The sequence below is a fragment of the Loxodonta africana genome, chromosome 24 (genome assembly GCF_030014295.1).
Source record: "Loxodonta africana isolate mLoxAfr1 chromosome 24, mLoxAfr1.hap2, whole genome shotgun sequence".
NCBI lineage: Eukaryota > Metazoa > Chordata > Mammalia > Proboscidea > Elephantidae > Loxodonta > Loxodonta africana.
The window spans coordinates 9,574,375-9,597,318 of NC_087365.1; the positions used below are offsets into that span (position 1 = coordinate 9,574,375).

The 22,944-nt window shown below is 38.8% G+C and overlaps 1 protein-coding gene across 2 annotated transcripts in view; it reads right to left on the reverse strand.

The window, feature by feature from the left end:
- Positions 1-6,476: 6,476 nt before the first annotated feature.
- Positions 6,477-22,944, reverse strand: part of POLR3F (RNA polymerase III subunit F) — a 29,697-nt gene continuing 13,229 nt past the window's right edge. For both annotated transcript variants that reach the window (XM_003411780.4, XM_064275741.1), the window contains 4 exons: positions 20,505-20,648; positions 20,166-20,273; positions 19,121-19,312; positions 6,477-18,000 (listed from right to left, as the gene is read on the reverse strand). In XM_003411780.4, coding sequence (XP_003411828.1) covers positions 17,923-18,000; positions 19,121-19,312; positions 20,166-20,273; positions 20,505-20,648 — 522 coding nt within the window. In that variant the 3' untranslated portion in view covers positions 6,477-17,922. The remainder of the gene's footprint in view (positions 18,001-19,120; positions 19,313-20,165; positions 20,274-20,504; positions 20,649-22,944) is intronic.

The window sequence follows — 22,944 nt, forward strand, 5'->3', positions numbered from 1 at the left end:
AAGCAGTTCTTATCTACTGACTAATCAATAAAAAACCCTCTCCCACCCTCCCTCCCTCCCCCCCTCGTAACCACAAAAGTATGTGTTCTTCTCAGGTTTACTGTTTCTCAAGATCTTATAATAGTGGTCTTATACAATATTTGTCCTTTTGCCTCTGACTAATTTCGCTCAGCATAATGCCTTCCAGGTTCCTCCATGTTATGAAATGTTTCACAGATTCGTCACTGTTCTTTATCTATGCGTAGTATTGCATTCTGTGAATATACCACAATTTATTTACCCATTCATCCATTCATGGACACCTTGGTTGCTTCCAGCTTTTTGCTATTGTAAACAGAGCTGCAATAAACATGGGTGTGCATGTATCTGTTTGTATGAAGGCTCTTGTATCTCTAGGGTGTATTCCTAGGAGTGGGATTTCTGGGTTGGATGGTAGTTCTATTTCTAACTGTTTAAGATAACGCCAGATACATTTCCAAAGTGGTTGTACCATTTTACATTCCCACCAGCAGTGTATGAGAGTTCCAATCTCTCCGCAGCCTCTCCAACATTTATTATTTTGTGTTTTTTGGATTAATGCCAGCCTTGCTGGTGTGAGATGGAATCTCATCGTAGTTTTAATTTGCATTTCTCTAATGGCTAATGATCGAGAGCATTTTCTCATGTATCTGTTGGCTGCCTGAATATCTTCTTTAGTGAAATGTGTGTTCATATCCTTTGCCCACTTCTTGATTGGGTTGTTTGTCTTTTTGTGGTTCAGTTTTGACAGAATCATGTAGATTTTAGAGATCAGGTGCTGGTCGGAGATGTCATAGCTGAAAATTCTTTCCCAGTCTGTAGGTGGTCTTTTTTACTCTTTTGGTGAAGTCTTTAGATGAGCATAGGTGTTTGATTTTTAGGAGCTCCCAGTTATCGGGTTTCTCTTCATCATTTTTGGTAATGTTTTGTATTCTGTTTATACCTTGTATTAGGGCTCCTAGGGTTGTCCCAATTTTTTCTTCCATGATCTTTATCGTTTTAGTCTTTATGTTTAGGTCTTTGATCCACTTGGAGTTAGTTTTTGTGCATGGTGTGAGGTATGGGTCCTGTTTCATTTTTTTGCAAAGGGATATCCAGTTATGCCAGCACCATTTGTTAAAAAGGCTATCTTTTCCCCAGTTAATTGACACTGGTCCTTTGTCAAATATCAGCTGCTCATACGTGGGTGGATCTATGTCTGGGTTCTCAATTCTCTTCCATTGGTCTACGTGTCTGTTGTTGTACCAATACCAGGCTGTTTTGACTACTGTGGCTGTATAATAGGTTCTGAAGTCAGGTAAGGTGAGGCCTCCCACTTTCTTCTTCTTTTTCAGTAGTGCTTTGCTTATCCGGGGCTTCTTTCCCTTCCATATGAAATTGGTGATTTGTTTCTCTATCCCCTTAAAATATGACATTGGAATTTGGATCGGAAGTGCGTTAAATGTATAGATGGCTTTTGGTAGAATAGACATTTTTACTATGTTAAGTCTTCCTATCCATGAGCAAGGTATGTTTTTCCACTTAAGTATGTCCTTCTGAATTTCTTGTAGTAGAGCTTTGTAGTTTTCTTTGTATAGGTCTTTTACATCCTTGGTAAGATTTATTCCTAAGTATCTTATCTCCTTGGGGGCTACTGTGAATGGTATTGATTTGGTTATTTCCTCTTTGATGTTCTTTTTGTTGATGTAGAGGAATCCAAGTGATTTTTGTATGTTTATTTTATAACCTGAGACTCTGCCAAACTCTTCTATTAGTTTCAGTAGTTTTCTGGAGGATTCCTTAGGGTTTTCTGTGTATATAATCATGTTATCTACAAATAGTGATAACTTTACTTCTTCCTTGCCAATCCGGATACCTTTTATTTCTTTGTCTAGCCTAATTGCCCTGGCTAAGACTTCCAACACGATGTTGAATAAGAGCGGTGATAAAGGGCATCCTTGTCTGGTTCCCGTTCTCAAGGGAAATGCTTTCAGGTTCTCTCCATTTAGAGTGATATTGGCTGTTGGCTTTGCATAGATGCCCTTTATTATGTTGAGGAATTTTCCTTCAATTCCTATTTTGGTAAGAGTTTTTATCATAAGTGGGTGTTGGACTTCGTCAAATGCCTTTTCTGCATCAATTGATAAGATCATGTGGTTTTTGTCTTTTCTTTTATTTATGTGATGGATTACATTAATGGTTTTTCTGATATTAAACCAACCTTGCATACCTGGTATAAATCCCACTTGATCAGGGTGAATTATTTTTTTGATGTGTTGTTGGATTCTGTTGGCTAGAATTTTGTTGAGGATTTTTGCATCAATGTTCATGAGGGATATAGGTCTATAATTTTCTTTTTTTGTAATGTCTTTACCTGGTTTTGGTATCAGGGAGATGGTGGCTTCATAGAATGAGTTGGGTAGTATTCCGTTATTTTCTATGCTTTGGAATACCTTTAGTAGTAGTGGTGTTAACTCTTCTCTGAAAGTTTGGTAGAACTCTGCAGTGAAGCTGTCCGGGTCAGGGCTTTTTTTTGTTGGGAGTTTTTTGATTACCGTTTCAATCTCTTTTTTTGTTATGGGTCTATTTAGTTGTTCTATTTCTGAATGTGTTAGTTTAGGTAGGTAGTGTTTTTCCAGGAATTCATCCATTTCTTCTAGGTTTGCAAATTTGTTAGAGTACAATTTTTCATAATAATCTGAAATGATTCTTTTAATTTCATTTGGTTCTGTTGTGATGTGGTCCTTCTCATTTCTTATTCGGGTTATTTGTTTCCTTTCCCGTATTTCTTTAGTCAGTCTAGCCAATGGTTTATCAATTTTGTTAATTTTTTCAAAGAACCAGCTTTTGGCTTTGTTAATTCTTTCAATTGTTTTTCTGTTCTCTAATTCATTTAGTTCAGCTCTAATTTTTATTATTTGTTTTCTTCTGGTGCCTGATGGATTCTTTTGTTGCTCACTTTCTATTTGTTCAAGTTGTCGGGACAGTTCTCTGCTTTTGGCTCTTTGTTCTTTTTGTATGTGTGCATTTATTGATATAAATTGGCCTCTGAGCACTGCTTTTGCTGTGTCCCAGAGGTTTTGATAGGAAGTATTTTCATTCTCGTTGCTTTCTATGAATTTCCTTATTCCCTCCTTAATGTCTTCTATAACCCAGTCTTTTTTCAGAAGGGTGTTGTTCGTTTTCCAAGTATTTGATTTCTTTTCCCTAGTTTTTCTGTTATTGATCTCTAGTTTTATTGCCTTGTGGCCTGAGAAGATGCTTTGTAATATTTCGATGTTTTGGACTCTGCAAAGGTTTGTTTTATGACCTAATATGTGGTCTATTCTAGAGAATGTTCCATGTGCGCTAGAAAAAAAAGTATACTTTGCAGCAGTTGGGTGGAGAGTTCTGTATAAGTCAATGAGGTCAAGTTGGTTGATTGTTGTAATTAGATCTTCCGTGTCTCTGTTGAGCTTCTTACTGGATGTCCTATCCTTCTCCGAAAGTGGTGTGTTGAAGTCTCCTACTATAATTGTGGAGGTATCTATCTCGCTTTTCAATTCTGTTAAAATTTGATTTATGTATCTTGCAGCCCTGTCATTGGGTGCGTAAATATTTAATATGGTTATGTCTTCCTGATCAATTGTCCCTTTTATCATTATATAGTGTCCTTCTTTATCCTTTGTGGTGGATTTAAGTCTAAAGTCTATTTTGTCAGAAATTAATATTGCTACTCCTCTTCTTTTTTGCTTATTGTTTGCTTGATATACTTTTTTCCATCCTTTGAGTTTTAGTTTGTTTGTGTCTCTAAGTCTAAGGTGTGTCTCTTGTAGGCAGCATATAGATGGATCGTGTTTCTTTATCCAGTCCGAGACTCTCTGTCTCTTTATTGGTGCGTTTAGTCCATTTACATTCAGGGTAATTATAGATAAATAAGTTTTTAGTGCTGTCATTTTGATGCCTTTTTATGTGTGTTGTTGACAATTTCATTTTTCCACATACTTTTTTGTGCTGAGGCGTTTTTCTTAGTAAATTGTGAGATCCTCATTTTCATAGTGCTTGACTTTATGTTAGTTGAGTCGTTACGTTTTTCTTGGTTTTTATCTTGAGTTATAGAGTTGTTATACCTTTTTGTGGTTACCTTATTATTTACCCCTATTTTTCTAAGTAAAAACCTAACTTGTATTGTTCTATATCGCCTTGTATCACTCTCCATATGGCAGTTCAATGCCTCCTGTATTTAGTCCCTCTTTTTGATTATTGTGATCTTTTACCTATTGACTTCCATGATTCCCTGTTATGTGTATTTTTTTTTTAATTAATCTTAATTTGTTTTTGTGATTTCCCTATTTGAGTTGATATCAGGACGTTCTGTTTTGTGACCTTGTGTTGTGCTGATATCTGATATTATTGGTTCTGTGACCAAACAATATCCTTTAGTATTTCTTGTAGCTTTGGTTTGTTTTTTGCAAATTCTCTAAACTTGTGTTTGTCTGTAAATATCTTAATTTCGCCTTCATATTTCAGAGAGAGTTTTGCTGGATATATGATCCTTGGCTGGCAGTTTTTCTCCTTCAGTGTTCTGTATATGTCGTCCCATTCCCTTCTTGCCTGCATGGTTTCTGCTGAGTAGTCAGAACATATTCTTACTGATTCTCCCTTGAAGGAAACCTTTCTTTTCTCCCTGGCTGCTTTTAAAATTTTCTGTTTATCTTTGGTTTTTGTGAGTTTGATGATAATATGTCTTGGTGTTTTTCTTTTTGTATCAATCTTAAATGGGGTTCGATGAGCATCTTGGATAGATACCCTTTCGTCTTTCATGATGTCAGGGAAGTTTTCTGTCAGGAGTTCTTCAATTATTTTCTCTGTGTTTTCTGTCCCCCCTCCCTGTTCTGGGACTCCAATCACCCGCAGGTTATCGTTCTTGATAGAGTCCCACATAATTCTTAGGGTTTCTTCATTTTTTTTAATTCTTTTATCTGATTTTTTTTCAGCTATGTTGGTGTCGATTTCCTGGTCCTCCAGATGTCCCAGTCTGCATTCTAATTGCTCGAGTCTGCTCCTCTGACTTCCTAGTGCGTTGTCTAATTCTGTTATTTTATTGTTAATCTTTTGGATTTCTACATGTTGTCTCTCTATGGATTCTTGCAACTTATTAATTTTTCCAGTATGTTCTTGAATAATCTTTTTGAGTTCTTCAACAGTTTTATCAGTGTGTTCCTTGGCTTTTTCTGCAGTTATCCTAATTTCATTTGTGACATCATTAAGCATTCTGTAAATTAGTTTTTTATATTCTGTATCTGATAATTCCAAGATTGTATCTTCTTTTGGGAAAGATTTTGATTCTTTTGTTTGGGGGGTTGGAGAAGCTGTCATGGTCTGCTTCTTTAGGTGGTTTGATATGGATTGTTGTCTCCGAGCCATCACTGGGAAACTAGTTTTTTCAGAAAATCCGCTAAAAAAAAAATGCAGTCAGATCCCTATCAGTTCTCCCTCTGGCTCAGGCTATTCAGATGTTAATGAAGCTGCCTGGGGAGGGTGGGGGAGGGAACAGAGAGATAGGAGAGTAGCACTTCAGAATATAGCCAGAGTTGCTTGTCTTGCTTGAAATGACTATTATATCTGAGACTCCTGCGGGGCGCGTCGCCTATGTGTGCTGGCTGTGTGGAGATTGCCCCCGGGGGGTCTGGCCCGCTGGACTCACAGTCAGATCCTCCGCTTCCAGCCCCACGCCCAGCGTCAAGGCTCCCCTACTGGGACGGTGCACTCTCGACTCCAAAATCAGTCGCTGCCTCCCGGGGACTTCTTGTTCCTCCAGCCGCGTGGCCATGCCGCCCCTGAGAACCAGTTGGGCCTCCTCCCGGGGTTAGTTCAGATGGGTGGAGCAGGTCCCCGTGCTTGTGCCGTGACCGAGTGTCCCGGCTGGGACGCTGTTCTCCCCGCTCCAATACCAGTCACTGCCTCCCAGGGACTTCTCCTATCAGCTGCGTCCCACGCTGCCCGCGCGACCCAGCTGGTCCCCTTCCCGGGGTTAGTTCAGGGGGGTGGAGCAACTCTCCGTGTTTATGCCGTACCTGCGTCCAGTCCAAATCCCTGCGGGATGGTTCCCTGCCTCGGACGCTGCTCTTTCTGCTCCAAGACCAGTCACTGCCTCCCGGGGACTTCTCCTACCGGCTGCGTCCCACGCCGCCCGTGGAACCGGCTGGTCCCCCTCCCGGGGTTAGTTCAGGGGGGTGGAGCCGCTCTCTGTGCTTGTGCCGTACCTGACTGGTACGCTGGCTCCAGGCTCTGGAAACAATCGCTGCTTCCCCGTATTAGTTCGTTCTCCGTCTCTAAATCTGTGTTTGTTGTTCAGGGTTCGTAGGTTGTTATGTATGTGATTGATTCACTTGTTTTTCCGTGTCTTTGTTGTAAGAGGGATCCGAGGTAGCGTCTGCCTAGTCCGCCATCTTGGCTCCGCCTCCAGGTGAGTGCTTTTGAGTCTCACTGAGACCAAAGACATGTGGGCATTAGGACCCAGTGCCACAGAACATACAGGTGACCCACTTGCAGGCCAGGATGAGAAAAGTACATCAAACAGGCAACCCAGTGAGAAACAACTGGCCACCTACCTAACAACCACGCACATTGGAGAGGCTGCTCGGGACTGCTTGTGCAGTAACGACATAAAGCATTACCTCCATCCTGCCTCAGGAAAGCCACACTCCACCCCTTCTACTCATCTGCTCATGGCCAGTGGAAAAGCCCCCTCCCTGCTAGTGCAATTAGCCACAGAGGAAAAGACATGCCCCACCTACACAGATATACTAGAGGGAAGCCCACCACAGTGTTGCAGTCCTGTAGGAAAAGACATATCTACCTTACAGATCTCAAAGAAAACTTCACACCCCAGTAATGTCAGCCATCTCAGGGAAAACCACCTAGAGTCAGGACCCAGAAACTCAAAATTTTACAAAATGCCTAAAACCTGTGATTCCAGAGAACCCTATATTAACAAAATAAATACATAAAATACTTTAGACTCAGTTAGTGCTAGAAGAACCAAAGGGCCAGAGTGTACTCTAGTGGAATTTAGGGGAAGAAGGTGGAATAAGTATTAAAAAAAATGCAGGGAAAAAAAAAAAATTTGAGTCCCAGATTATCATATGAAGATTTTAAAATGCCCCATGTTCAACAAAAAATTATAAAACATACAAGATCACAGGAGAAGATGGCCCAATCAAAAGAAAACCATGAAGAAGCAGAAATTTCTGTGGAGACCAGGTAATGGGAAAAATAGAAGACCTTGAGACAACAATGTTAAATATGTTAAAAGAAAGCAGTGAACACAGAAAACTAATGGAAATCATAAAACAAAATGAGAAACTCATTAAGGAGTTTGGGGAAAAAAAATCTTGGAATTGAAGAATAAAATGAACTAGAAAATACAAGAGAAACATTCAACAACAAATTCAGACAGAAGACCGAATAAGTAAACTAGAAGACAGGATAACCGAAATTATCAAGTTTCAAGAGAAACAAGAACAGATAAAAGTGAACAAAACCAAATGGAATTGTGGGATTCAATTAAGGAATCCAATATTAGGATTTTTGGAATTTCAGAATAACAAGGTAGTAAAATAGACACAAAGAATTTTATATGAGATAATCACAGAGAATTTCCCACACCTGAATAAGTCATTGAGCCTGCAAATCCAGGAAGCTAGGTGAACTCCAAGGAGAAGGACTGCAAAGAGGTCTACAACAAGACACGTTGTAACAGAATTCTTAAAAACCAAAGAAAAGGAGAGAATTCTGCATGCAAGAGAAAGGCACCATATATCAAGGGTGATTCATGAGAATTCGTGTGGCCTTTCTCCTCAGAAACCCTGGAAGGCAGAAGACAATGGAGTGACATATACCAAGTACTGAAGGAAAACAACTGTCAGCCAAGAATTCTTTACCCAGTAAACTTGTCATTCAAAAATGAGGGGGAAATCAAGACATTGCCAAATAAACAGAAGCTCTGGGGAGTTGTTACTACCAGACCTGCTCCGCAAGTATTGCTTAAGGAAGTCCTTCATATGGAAAGGAAAGAACAATAAATACTTGAACCTGCACATGGGAAAGGGGAAGGGAGGGAGAAATCTACAAAAAAGGTAACAACATGGACAAATACAAGGACCGAGTATACCATGTTTTCAGTAAGTAAATTCAGTAAAGTTCCACAAGCAATATAACATCAAGTGCATAATAAATACAAACTAAACCTATCAGATATAGGATCTACAGGGATGTAACTGGAGACAACAGCAGAAAGGGGGGAAGGAAGAGCAAATCACGAGTAGAATTTAGAATGTTAATGTATGTTACTTATGTTAGTCATCTATAGCTGCTGTAACAGAAATACCACAAGTGGATGGCTTTAACAAAGGGAAGTTTATTCTCACAGTCCAGTAGGCTAGAAGTCTGAATTCAGGGCGCCTGCTCCAGGAGAAGGCTTTCTCTCTGTTGGCCCTGGAGGAAGGTACTTGTCATCAGTCTTCCCTTGGTCTGAAAGCATCTCAGCACAAGAACCTCAGCTCCCAATGACACGCTTTGCTCCCAACACTGCCTTCTTGGTGGTCTGAGATCCCTATGTCTCTCTGCTCGCTTCTCACTTTTATATCTCAAAAGAGGCTGGCTTAAGATACCGTCTAATCTTGTAGGTCTCATCAATATAACTGTCACTAATCCATCTTATTACATCATAGTGACAGAATTTACAACACACAGGAAAATCAGATGACAAAATGGTAAGACAATCACACAAGACTGGGAATCATGACCTAGCCAAGTTGACAGATATTTTGGGGGGACATAGTTCAATCCATGACACTTATTTGTATGTTAAATGTTGAAATAAGTTGTTAGAATTGTAAGTTGTTCAATGTAATATGTGTGCTAACCACTAGGTAAATAACATAGAGAAGATACACAGGAAGAAGAAATCAAAAAGACTCAACACCAAAAAAGCAGCAAAACACAAAAAATAACAAATATGGAAATAATGGGATAAAGATGTAAGACACAGAAAAAACAATCACAGAATGAAGGAGGTATTTCATTTTTAGTAATTAAATGTAAATGGTCTAAACTCCCCATTCAAAAGACATAGTGACAGACTGGATTAAAAAACCATGATCTAGGGTGTGCCTACAAGAGATACACCTTGGAAACAAAGATACAAATAGACTGAAAATAAAAGGATGGAAAAGAATATTCCATGCTACTAGTAACCACAAGAGAGCAGGGGTGGCCATACTGATACCAGAGAAAATAGTCTTTAAATTAGAATCTATTGTAAGAAGTAAAGGACATTACATAACAACAAAAGGGTCAATTCGTAAGAAGACATAACAATTTTAAGTATATATGCACCTAACATCAAAACCCCCCAAAATCCATTGCAGTCAAGTTGATTCTGACTCATAGTGACCCGACAGCAAAGAGGAGAACTCCCCATAGGTTTCAAAGGCTGAAATCTATACAGAAGTAAACCACCACATCTTCTTCACAGAGCGACTGGTGGGTTTGAACCACTGGCCTTTTGGTTGGCAGCTGAGCACTTTAACCACTGCGCAATATGAAACGAATATTGACTGATATCAAAGGAGTAAAAGACGACTCCATAGTCGTAGCTGGGGATGTCAATACACCACTTTCAGTTCTGGACAGAACATCTTAAAAGATTATAAGTAAGGACATAAAGGACTTGATACCATAAGCCAATCAGACCTAATGGACATATATAGAACACCCCTTCATCAGAACAATACACATTTTTCTCCTGTGTACATGGATCATTTTCCAGAATAGACAATGTAGTAGGCCATAAAACAAGTCTCAACAAATTTTAAAAGACAAATTATATATTGTCTCTGACCACAAAATATTAGAAATTAACAAAAAAAACCAAACCCAGTGCCGTCAAGTCGATTCCGACTCAAAGCGACAGAAATTAACAGCAGAAGTAAAACTAGAAAACATGCGAATTCATGGAAATTAAAAAATGCAAGTTGAAGTAGATGCACAACAGTGTGTGCCTGAAACCTTGGAGACTGCAGGAATGGAACAATTTACAGCAATGAGGGATTCATACATGATAAATGGACAAGGCTTTGCATTAGTTTATTCCATCACAGCATGGTCCACTTTTTTTTTTCTTTTTTTAATAATTTTTATTGTGCTTTAAGTGAAAATTTACAAATCAAGTCAGTCTCTCACACAAAAACCCATATACACCTTGCTATACACTCCCATTTACTCTCCCCCTAATGAGACAGGCTGCTCTCTCCCTCCACTCTCTTTTCGTGTCCATTTTCACCAGCTTCTAATCCCCTCCACCCTCTCATCTCCCCTCCAGGCAGGAGATGGGTCTCAAGTGTCCACCTGATCCAAGAAGCTCATGCCTCACCAGCATCCCTCTCCAACCCATTGTCCAGTCCAATCCATGTCTGAAGAGTTGGCTTCTGGAATGGTTCTTGTCCTGGGCCAACAGAAGGTCTGGGGGCCATGACCACTGGGGTCCTTCCAGTCTCAGTCAGACCATTAAGTCTGGTCTTGTGAGAATTTGGGGTCTGCATCTCACTGCTCTCCTGCTCCCTAACATGGTCCACTTTTAATGATCTGCAAGATCTGAGAGAACAAATTCTTTGAGTTGAAGACACTGATGGTGTTCCAATGATTCTGGTTGGAAATAAGTGGGACTTAGAAGATGAAAGAGCTGTAGGAAAGGAACAAGGTCAAAATCTAGCATGATAGTGGAACTACTGTGCATTCTTAGAATCTTCTGCAAAGTCAAAAACAAATGTTAATGAGATCTTTTATGACCTGCTGCGGCAAATTAACAGAAAAACTCCTGCGCCTGGGAAGGCCCGCAAAAAGTCGTCACATCAGCTGCTTTAATACACTAAATGCATTGTAGCTCTGAGCCAGGTCTGAAAAACTGTTGCCAATTCAACGGTGCCAGCATTCCAACTTTGTTAAACCTACAACATCTTAAAGGGACTTTGCTGCAGTAACTACTGCTGTTTTATTTAACAATGCGTTGTTCCTTCTGTGCATTAATGTTTGGGTGTAAAGATTGTTTGTCTACCCAACAGGGAGCCACAGTATTTAAACTGACCAACCCAATGTTACAACTACTTTGAGGGGGTCAAATGTAAACTAAAAGCCTTAATTAAAGTCGTGCAATTTTGTATAACTTAACTTAGCATTAGTAGTTCAATTATTTGGATTGCCATGCAAAAAAAAAAAAAGAACTCAAATAGTTTGATCCTGTAGCTTGAGGAACTAGAAGAAGAAGAGCAAACTAAACCCAAATCTACTAGAAGAAAATAAATAATAAAGATCAGAGCAGAAATAAGTGAAAGAGAAAACAGGAAAACAGTAGGGAGAATCAAATCTAGAAACTGTTTTTTTGAAAAGATAAATAAAATTGACAAACCATTTGCTAGGGTTACAAAGAAACAGAAGACACAAATAACCAAAGTAAGAAATGACAGTGGAGATATTACAACTGACCCAATTGAAGCAAAAGGGATAACAGAATACTATGAACAACTGTACTCCAACAAAATCAGTAACTCTGATGAAACGGACAAATTCCTTGAGACACATAACCTACATAAATTGACTCAAAAGGAAGTAGAAGACCTCAACAGACCTATAACAAACTCAGAGATTGAATCAGTAATAAAAAGACTCCCAAAAAAGAAAAGTTCAGGGCGAGATGGCTTCCCTGGGGAATTGTATCCACTATTTAGAGAACTGATACCAATCCTGTCCAAACTCTTCCAAAAATAGAGGGAGAAGGAATACACCCTAACTTCTTATGAAGCCAGTTATCACCCTAGTACCAAAACCAGACAAAGATACCATAAGAAAACTACAGACCAACATCCTATAGATGCCAACATTTTCAACAAAATATTAGTAAACAGAATCCTATAGCATATTAAAAGAATTATACACCATGATAAAGTGGGATTTATTCCAGAAAAGCAAGGCAGGTTCAACATTAGAAAATCATTCGGTGTAATATACCATATTAACAGAACAAAGGAAAAGACCCACACGATCATCTCAGTCAATGCAGCAAAGGCATCTGATAAAATCCAGCACACTTTCTTGATTATAAAACTCTTAAAAAGATAGGAATAAAAGGGAAGCTCCTCAACGTGATTAAGGGCATTTATGAAAAACCAACAGCCAACGTCATATTCGATGGAGAACTCTCCCCTTAAAAATAGGAACAAGACAAGGATGCCCATTCTCGCTTCTCCTCTTCAATACTGTACTGGAAGTCCTAGCCAGGGCAAAAAGGCAAGAAAAATAAAAGGGAAAAGAAGAAGTAAAACTATCTCTATTCACAGAGGACATGATCCTACATATAAGAAATCCCAAAGAATGTACTACAAAGTTTCGAGAACTAATAGTGGAATTTAACAACGTTGCTGGACACAAGGTCAACATAAAAAAATCAGGTGGGTTTCTATACACCAGCAATCCAGCACTGAGAAATCTGAAAAGGAGACTGAGAACAACTCCATCTACAATAACATCTAAGAGAATAAAATATCTAAGAATAAACTTACCCAGGGATGTGAAAGACTAATACAATGGAAAGTATAAAACATGCTGTAAAAGACTAAAACCAAAAAAAAAAAAAAAAAAAACAAACCCAGTGCTGTCAAGTCCAACTCATAGCGACCCTATAGGACAGAGTAGAACTGCCCCATGGAGTTTCCAAGGAGCACCTGGTGGATTCGAACTGCCAACCCTTTGGTTAGCAGCTGTAGCACTTAACCACTACACCACCAGGGTTTCCGTAAAAGACTAAAGAAGACCTAAATAGGTGGAAATACATTCTGTGCTCATGGATTAGAAGACAACATAGTCAAGATGTCAGTATTATCCTAGTGATCTATATATAGATACAACGCAGGCCTCAGTTTTATATGGAAAGACAAGAGACCACAAATAGCCAAAGCAATTTTGAAGAACAAAGTAGGAGGCCTCACACTTTCTGACTTCAAAACATATTACACAACTACAGTAAGCAAAACAGCATGGTACCGGTTTAATGATAAACACATAGACAAATGGAAAAGAACTGACAATCTAGAAATAAATCCAAAAATCTATGGTCAACTGATTTTGACAAGGGAGCCAAATCCATTCAATGGGGAAGCAACAGTCTCTTCAATAAATGGTGCTGGCAAAACTGGATTTCCACATGCAGAAAAATGAAACAAGATCCATACCTCACACCATACACAGAAACCAATTCAAAATGGATCAAAGACCCAAATGTTAAATCTAAAAGCATAAAATTCTTGGTAGAAAACATAGGAGCAAAGCTTTGGGGCCTAATTTTTTTCAATAATAGATTATCAAACACTACAATGAATGCACGAACAACAGAAAACAAAACAGATAACTGGGACCTCATAAAAGTTAAATACTTATGTTCATCCAAAGACTTTATCAAAAGAGTAGAGACAACCTACAAACTGGCAAAAAAATCTTTGGGCACGATATTACTGATAAGCGTCAAATACCTAAAATATATAGGAAGCTTCTACAACGTAACAACAAAAACACAAACAACCCAATCAAAAACTGGGCAAAAGACATAAACAGACACTTCACCAAAGAGGATATTCAAATGGCCAACAGACACATGAAAAGATGCTCAACATCATTAGCCATCAGAGAAATGCAAATCAGAACCTCAATGAAATACCATTTCACTCCCACTAAAAAAAAAAAAAAAACTAGGATGGCTAAAATTAAAAAAAAGAAAATAACAAGTATTGAAGGGGATGTGGAGAAATTGGAACCCTTATCAACTGCTACTGGGATTGCAAAATGGTACAGCTGTTGTGGAAAACAGTCTGGTGGTTCCTCAAAAAACTGGTTGAGCTGTCATATGACCCAGCAATTCCACTATTAGGTATACATTCTAGGGATTCAATAGAAGTGACATGAATGGACACGCACACCTATGTTTACCAAAGCACTATTCATAACAGCAAAAAGATGGAAACAACCTACTTGCCCGTCAATAGATGAATGGGTAAGTAAAATGTGGTACATACATACAATGAAATATACTCAGTGATAAAAACAAGTTCACAAAACATCTTGGAACATGGATGAACCTGAAGAACATTAGGTTGAGCAAATTAAGTCTATCACACACACAAAAAAAAAAAAAAAATACTACTGATCTCTACTTGTTTAGAGCGAAAGAGAAAGAAAACCAAAGATTTAAGGGAGAAACTAGTCTACCGAACAAATGGTCTATACAAACCATGGCCTTATCTACTGACTATTCTAATCAAAGCCACAATAGATGGACGCTGATAGAATGGAAGAAAAATGTGGAACAGAACCTCAAATGCCTAAAAAATCCAACCAAACAAAATAGACTTACTGGACTGGTTGAAACTAGAGGACTCCCAAGACTATTGCCCTGAGATACTCTTTAAACCTTGAACTGAAACTAACCCAAGGTCAGGTCGTACCTCAAGAACAGACTGGCTCACAAAATAAAAAATATCACCTGTAAGTACTGTGCTCCTTTAAAAAAATCACCAATTATACAACTAGATCTTGCCTTGCTACCACTACTGAGTGCTCTAACGGGTCACAACAGAGGGTCCCAGATAGAGCTGCAGAAAAGTGCAGAACAAAATTCTAACTCAGAAAGACCAGAGTTGCTGGCCTGACCAGAGACTAGAGAAACCCTGAGAGTATGGCCCCCGGACACGCTTTCAGCTCAGTAATGAAGTCACTCCTGAGGTTCACCCTTCAGCCAAAGATTGGACAGGCCTATAAAACAAAATGAGACTAAAGGGGTACACCAGCCCAGGGGCAAGGACTAGAAGGCAGGAGGGGACAGGAAAGTTGGTAATAGGGAACCCAAGGTTGAGAAGGGAGAGTGATGACATGTTGTGGGGTTGTTACCAATGTCATAAAACAATATGTGTACTGTTTAACGAGAAACTAGTTTGTTCTGTAAGCTTTCATCTAAAGTACAATTAAAAAAAAAAATCAATTACTTTAAAACAAAGATGAGAATGTAAGGGGGCAGGGAAATGAGATTAATGGAAACAGAGCCACCAAAACGAAAACGAGGATGTTAGTGCATTGTGAAGAATGTAACCAGTGTCACTAAACAACTTGTGCAGAACCTGTTCAATGGGAACCTAAACTGCTATGTAAACCTTCACCGATAACACAATAAAATATTATTAAAAAAAAAAAAAGATTTAAAGTGACCTTTATTTGACAAGTTAGTGAAAAACAAATTAGATAAATCAGTTGAGTAATAATTTTCATAAAGAGGCTGTTTAACATTGCTCTAGCCAAGCCTATAATCAACATTTGATTCTTTTTGAATTATTTGGAATTGGTAATTGCTTTACTTACTCTCTGCCCTGTTTTCTTGAGTCCTTTTAAAAAAAACCTCAAACTTCTAAGCTTACAATACTTTGTTAGTCTCCTTTCCAGACAAAAATAAATATATACAATTGAGAAATAATTCTGATAATCATCTTTCCTATAGTAGTAATTAAGATTTAGCCCATGCTAAAAAATTTTTATTTTTTTTACCCAGTGTGGTAGCCACCAGACACAGGTCACTATAAAATTAAAAATTCAGTTTTTCCTTCGCACTAGCCACACCACATTTTGAATGCTCAGCGGCCACATGTGACTCGTGGCCACGGTGTTAGACGGCAGGTACAGAATATCCCCATCACTGTAAAAAGTTCTAATGGGTAATACTGGCCTAGGACACGTATTTTATATTCTTCCTTCACCCAGTGTCTAGTAATGATAACAGTTCAAAGTAAAGGTGGTCTGAAATTACTTGTTTGATTAGTTTGCTTAGCTGACCATCAGAATTAGGGGTCTACAGAATTCATTTCTCTCCAAACTAAGATCAGAGCAGTTACATGGAAGAATCCCACATAAACATTTCATTTAAAACCATTGAACCATGGGCTCCTTGATTCTATGTTTTATTCTCTACGGATCATTATTAAGCATAGATGGGCCTCATCATACTTTAGGGAATATCCATTCTCAGGTGACCAAAATACCTACTGCTGAATGGAAATCAAACTCTAAGGCGTGGGACTTAAAATGATTTTTTGGTGTTGATAAGTCTAGAGTCCCCATAATTTTTTTTTTTGGTCACGATTTACTCCTCTAAGATAAACAATCCATTTAACTCTACATCAGAGGTGCTGTATTTCAAAATTATTGTTTCTTTTCTCCATCGGTTAATATTCAGAATGAAAAACATGCTATGGGAAAAAAGTTTGAAAGTTCTCTTTATTCAGATGAGGCAAGTAGAACTTTGATGTTTTAGCCACTGGTTGTAAGCTTTAAAACTAATTTCTGGTTATGAAGACATAATGCCAAGTCTTTATTTAAAACATAAACTCACTCCTTCTCCCTACTTCTAAGGCTCCTCCAGATTCACCTTCCTTATGAAGACTCTGTTAAGTAGCCCATCTCTGTGATGGGAAGGTCACAGGAAGGAGAGACATTGTTCTTCGCCATTCCACCTCCCACTGGGAGTAGAAGGAAATCCCTCTGTGGTTTCAAGCTCCCAGATTCTTCTGTATCTTATACACACCTAATGCAATATGATCTTCATTTCAAAGAGCTAGTACCATCAAATGATCATTTTAAAGAGCTGGCCACAGAATTTATGATTCTTAAATACCGGTTACTGAGCTGAATTTTATTTTACTGATCCTACTTATTTCAAAATAGAACTTCTGATGTTGTCCCCTTAGGGTATCTCCAAACTAGCTTTGAAACACAGGCCTCAGTGGCACCCGAGCATGAATCCCTTCCTACTGGTCCCATGCTTTTGACCTGGATACAGAAACCTTTAAGAGGAACTACAAAGTGAAAATACAACAGCCAAGATCATAAAAACTCCTAAAGCCAACTTCTGTGCAACAATACGTCAGATAAACATAGTGTTTGCTACATGGCTAAAGATTGGAACTGAGAGTGCAATGAAAACTGAGGAAAATTATAATGGCTTTCTAACCAGTTTGCATGCAGTCTGGATGTATTACGGCATGATGTTTAGAAAAGAATAGGGAAGGAAAAAGGAATCTAAGGTCAAGCAGTGGATTATTTTAAGTGTTAGTTAAATGATTAGACATTAAGTAAGAATGTAGGAAGAAATTCCAGGAAATAATGCAACTGAGCCACAGAGTAAAACTTATGAGACTTTATGAAACAAAGAGCAATAAAAACACTCCTTTTAGTGTGAGAATGATAATTAATATTTACATACTGAAAACACATCCTTGGCAACGTCGTCATCACAGTTTGAGGTAAGTACGGTGGCATAATCCTCTGAAGGAACACTTCTGACATAAAAAGGAATTAATACCGTACGGAAAAGGGATGTTCCTTCTACTCTCCCCACAGCCACGTCCCCAGTTGGCACGGACGGCCCTTGCCATTCCCGCCGCCACTACTCTTAATTTCTTCTCAGTGTAATCACTGAGTAAAATAGAAAACAAATAGAAAAACAAACAATGAAGTCCTTATAAATAACTTTGAAATCGGCATTTTAAGCTCTAGCCATTACCAAATTTCTTGAAAGCTTTAAGATGTGGTTCTCCAGAGCTTCAGAGTATTTTATTGATTGAAAAAAGAATGGTTTTCACTACTGACCTTATCTGCTTCATATTCTATTGGCTGCTCTACCAACATGAATTCAGTCTTCATAAATAACAAGATACGTTTTTGTGGCAGCAAGTCTGTATCCATCATTGTGAAGTCTGCTTTCAAGGGACTTGGATGCCCCATCACGAATGAAATCCTTTACTCCCAAAGTAACTTTATTTGCAAAATGTCAGTAAAGTTTATAGCTCTCTATTAAAATTGGAGCCACTCTGTCATGTAAATACAGTTAGATGGTGAAATCTCACCACCTTCATGGCAGTCGTCAAAAACCTTTAAAAACAAACAAACAAAAAACAGTTTAAGATCAAACTGAAGTTTTTAAACTATTACATTACAGGTATAGTCTTAAATCAAATCTCAACTACAACTAAAATTTCTGTTAACAAGATATCCAAGACCCAACAATTTATTTAAAGTAATATTAACAAAAAAAAAAGATTCCAAATTGAAAGGGATTAGGACTATATTTAAGAGTCCTGTAATAGGACCTGCTTGGTGATCATGAAGTTAGTGAGGAGAGGCCTTTTACTGTAGCATTAAGATGACCATGTCCACTGCTCCTTGGGTGAAAGGGAATCAGCAGGTAACATACAAGGGAGACCTACGAAAATGAATGACCTCATTTGACTAACCAAACATTTCATGTTTAGCTACTTTCCTTTTTGAGAAGAGTGCTAAACAGGATTCTCAACATGCAGCCTTTTTCCTAGCAGTTCCAACCATGGCACTGAGAGCTTAGGCATACAGACAAGGGCCAGTACAGTTTTAGTGAAATGAAGCACTGACTAGCACCCAAGAACACAAATGCCACGAAAGCTGGGGCAGAGTCTCTTGCTCACTGCTGTATCCTCAGTGCCTATAGCACATGGTCAGCAATCATAAACTATCTGTGGAATGAAAGCATGAAGAGTGAGGCAGCCTGCAGGGGAAAGGACATTATCTCTGGGTTTGAATCCTGGTTACTTCTGATCTGTATGCTCTTAAGTATTCCTAAGCCTTGGTTCCCTCACTCTCCAGGGAGGTAACACCACTAGCTCTTAGGGACGTAGTGATAATTTAAATGAGACCTTGAATCAGAATTATCAAGAACATTTCTGGCCCACAGTAGGTACTCAACAAATCATTTCCTTCCCTGCTTGGATTAAATAATTAGCCCTCATCAAAAAAAAATATCCATTTCAGGGCCAAGAGCAGAAAATGCAAATTTCCTTAACCTGGTTACTCCAAGAAAGAACACAAGGCAATGATTTAGTCAGTTAAGGTCAGTTCATTATGGTTACGCAGAAGTTTGAGCAGCTCTCGGCCAACCCTAAGAGTTGGAAGAAAGCTGGGTGTGGTTGCTTTGTTATATGGCATTTGCACTTGGTGTCTTAAAACCACTTGAACTCACCGGGCAGAGTCCACAGGGGGCCCGGACCAAGCCTGTGGGTGGTATGATTGGACTGACTGCCCTATACAGTTTCATGTGTCCATCTACACTGCCAACTGTGCCTTCTTTTGCAGCGATGATGGTCATCTCCACTTTCCCATCATAAATGAGTGTGTTCAGGATGGTTTCAATGTCCTCCATGGACAACTCTACCTAAAAAAGGGATGCATTAGAGAGGACACAAAAAGGACAAGGAGCCATCTTTGGATGGTGTTACAAACAGTACAGGGTGAAATGCGGAAGCATCATGCTAGAGAGGAATAATCTAACTAAAGCACAAAGAAGCTGAGCGATGGTCAAGTTAGCACAAATCACTGAGAAGGTAGGGGACAACTCTAACCTCGAGGTGAGTCTGACGCCTTCTGATGTCTTCTCCCTCCTAAGTAAAATCTAGCGGTCTTATACAGTAACACTTCTTTGACAAGACTTTGACGGAGATTTACAGAATGCTGGAGCAAAAAGGTACTATAAAGATCAAATGGTCCAAGTTCCTAGGTTTTATAAATGAGAAATCTAGGGCCCAGGAAATGAAAAGGATTTGTCCATGTGGCCACTAAAGCTTCTTTGCTGATCATAGAAAGCATCCGGCACAGTGGCCTTAGGTATAGGTCCTCCAAATAAGCTGCTGATACCACCACTTACATCTAGTAAGCAGGAAAATGCCAATAAATGACAACTGATGTTCTGCACGTATGTTGAAACATTCCTGAGAAAGTCAAGAACGGACAGGAATCTTGGTAGTGAGATGCACTGTCAGGCCTCCAGTCTGCTGCTCTTAAGTTCCAAGCTTAAGAACAGTTCAGACAGTGCCCACTGGCAACGACTGCCTTTGCCAAATGCTTAAAATGTATTCTCACAAAATGGGTCTGTAGAACATTCACAGGTATCACTTGGAAAAAGGGTTCTGGGGCAAATATGTGTGGGATACACTGTAAACTACACTCCAATGATTAAGAGTAAAGAAAAGATGAAAATTATATTAACAGGTTAGAAATGGACTTCTGACCTTACTGATCCCCAATTCACAGATATATTTCCACACTTCATGTGATGAAGCAAATGAACTATTTCTTTGTATCATCGGATTCTGTTTGCTTTCTCGTGCTGTTTCTGCCTATAGAGATAGAGGCGTGAGAAATCGCAGTAAGACTACTGGTAAGTGTTTTCTGATTACAGTTTACACAGTCAAACCAAAAGCAGAACATATTTTGTTTATTAAAATTTCCAATTTCAGTATTTTCAATTCCTATAAAATATGATTGACACATGAAACAAGATTAAACATTGTTTATGAAGAAATTTTTTTAAAACAATTCACAGTGGTGTTTCCTCTCTTTTGCCTTACCTTGGTTTGTAGGAATTTAAAACACTGTTGGTTAAGCACTTCTACAAATTCAGATTCAAAATCCTGGTCACTGTACCAGGCTCCACCTGTCACAGACCGGTCTGGCTGTAGGTTATACAGCATATACACCTTCTTTTTAGAGGCCTAAGAAAGAACATGCAAAGCTTATGTGTTTTGAATATAACAGTCTCCAAAAACTAAGGTTACTTTTTTTTTTAAATAAACTCTATTTTAGAACAGTTTTAGACATACAGAAAAACTGTGAAGATAGCACAGTGAGTTCCTGTATATCCCACACCCAGTTGCCCCTGTTATTAACATCCTACATTAAGCATGGTACATTAGTCAGAATCAGTGACTCAGCATTAATACATTATTATTACTCACTTCTATACTTTATTCAAATTCCCTCAGTTTTTTTTCAATCTTGTTTTTCCGTTCCAGGGTCCTATCCAGGATAGCATATTACGTTTAACCGTCACCTCTCTGTAGGCTCCTCTTGGTTGTGACAATTTCTCAGACTTTTCTTATTTATGATGGCCTTGTTGGTTTTGAAAATTACCGGTCAGGTATTTTCTAGAACATCCCTCAATTGGGATTTGATTGATGTTTTTCTAATGATTAGATTGCAATAATGTGTGGGTTTTTTTTTTTTTTTCCTGTCTTTTTAATGACCTCTTGCTTTCTTCATGTATGATGTCCTTGATGTCATTCCACAACTTGTCTGGTCTTTGGTCATTAGTGCTCAATGCGTCAAATCTATTCTTGAAATGGTCTCTAAATTCAGGTGGGATATAGTCAAGGTCGTACTTTGGCTCTCATGGACTTGTTCTGATTTTCTTCAGCTTCAACTTGAACTTGCATATGAGCAATTGATGGTCTGTTCCCACAGTGGGCACCTAGCCTTGTTCTAACTGATAATTGAGCTTCTCCATTGTCTCTTTCCACAGATGTACTTGATTTGATTATTGTGTATTCCATGCAGCGAGGTCCGTGTGTATAGTCGCCATTTACTTTGTTGAAAAAGGTATTTGCAACAAAGAAGTCATTGGTCTTGCAATATTCTATCATGCATTCTCTGACATCATTTCTATCACCAAGGCCATATTTTCCAACTACTGACCCTTCTACTTTGTTTCCAGCTTTCCCGTTCCAATCACCAGTAACTATCAATGTATCCTGATGGCATGTTCAATTAATTTCAGACTGCAGAAGCTGGTAAACACCTCCAGTTTCTTCATCTTTGGCCTTAGTGGTTGGTGCGTAAATTTGAATAACAGTCATATTAACTGGTCTTCCTTGTAGGCGTAGGGATATTATCCTATCACTGACAGCATTATAGTTTAGGATAGATCTTGAAATGTTCTTTTTGACAATGACTGCAAAGCCCTTCGTCTTCCATTAGTCATTGCTGGCATAGTAGACCATATGACTGTCTGATTCAAAATGGCCAATACCACTCCATTTCAGCTCACTAATGCCTAGGATATTGATCTTTATGTGTTCTATTTCATTTTTGATGACTTCCAATTTACTAGATTCATATTTCCTACACCCCTCATTCCTATTATTAACAGATGCTCACAGCTGTTTCTTCTCATTTTGAGTTGTGCCACATCCGCAAATGAAGGTCCCAAAAGCTTGATGCCATCCACGTCATTAAGACTGACTCTACTTTGAGGAGGCAGCTCTTCCCCAGTCGTCTTTTAAGTTCCCTCCAACCGGAGGTGCTCATCTTCCAGCACGACATCAAACAATGTTCTGCTGCTATTCATAAGCGTTTCACTGGCTAAATCTTTTCAGACGTAGACTGCTGGGTCCTTTTTCCTAGTCTGTCTTTGTCTGGGAGCTCAGCTGAAACCTGTCCGCCGTGAGTAGACCCTGCTGGTACCTGAATACTGGTGGCATAGCTTCTAGCATCACACCCACACACAAGCCCCCACAGTATGACACAAACTGACAGGCCAAAAGACCAAAATGGATATCAGACGAGACTCTGAAACTTGTTCTTGAACGTCAAGTAGCTAAAGCAAATGAAAGAAATGATGCAGTAAAAGAGCTGAACAGAAGATTTCAAAGGGTGGCTCGAGAAGACAAAGTATTATAATAACATGTGCAAAGACCTGGAGTTAGAAAACCAAAAGGGAAAAACACTTAGCATTTCTCAAGCTGAAAGAATTGAGGAAAAAATTCAAGCCTCAAGTTACAATATTGAGGATTATATGGGGAAAATATTACGTGATGCAGGAAGCATCTAAAGAAGGTGGAAAGAACACACAGAGTCATCATACAAAAAGGACTGGTTGACGTTCTACCATTTCAGGAGGTGGTGTATGATCAGGAACTGATGGTACTGAAGGAGGAAGTCCAAGTTGCACCAAAGGCATTGGGAAAAACAAGGCTCCAGAAATTGATGGAATACCAATTGAGATGTTTCAAC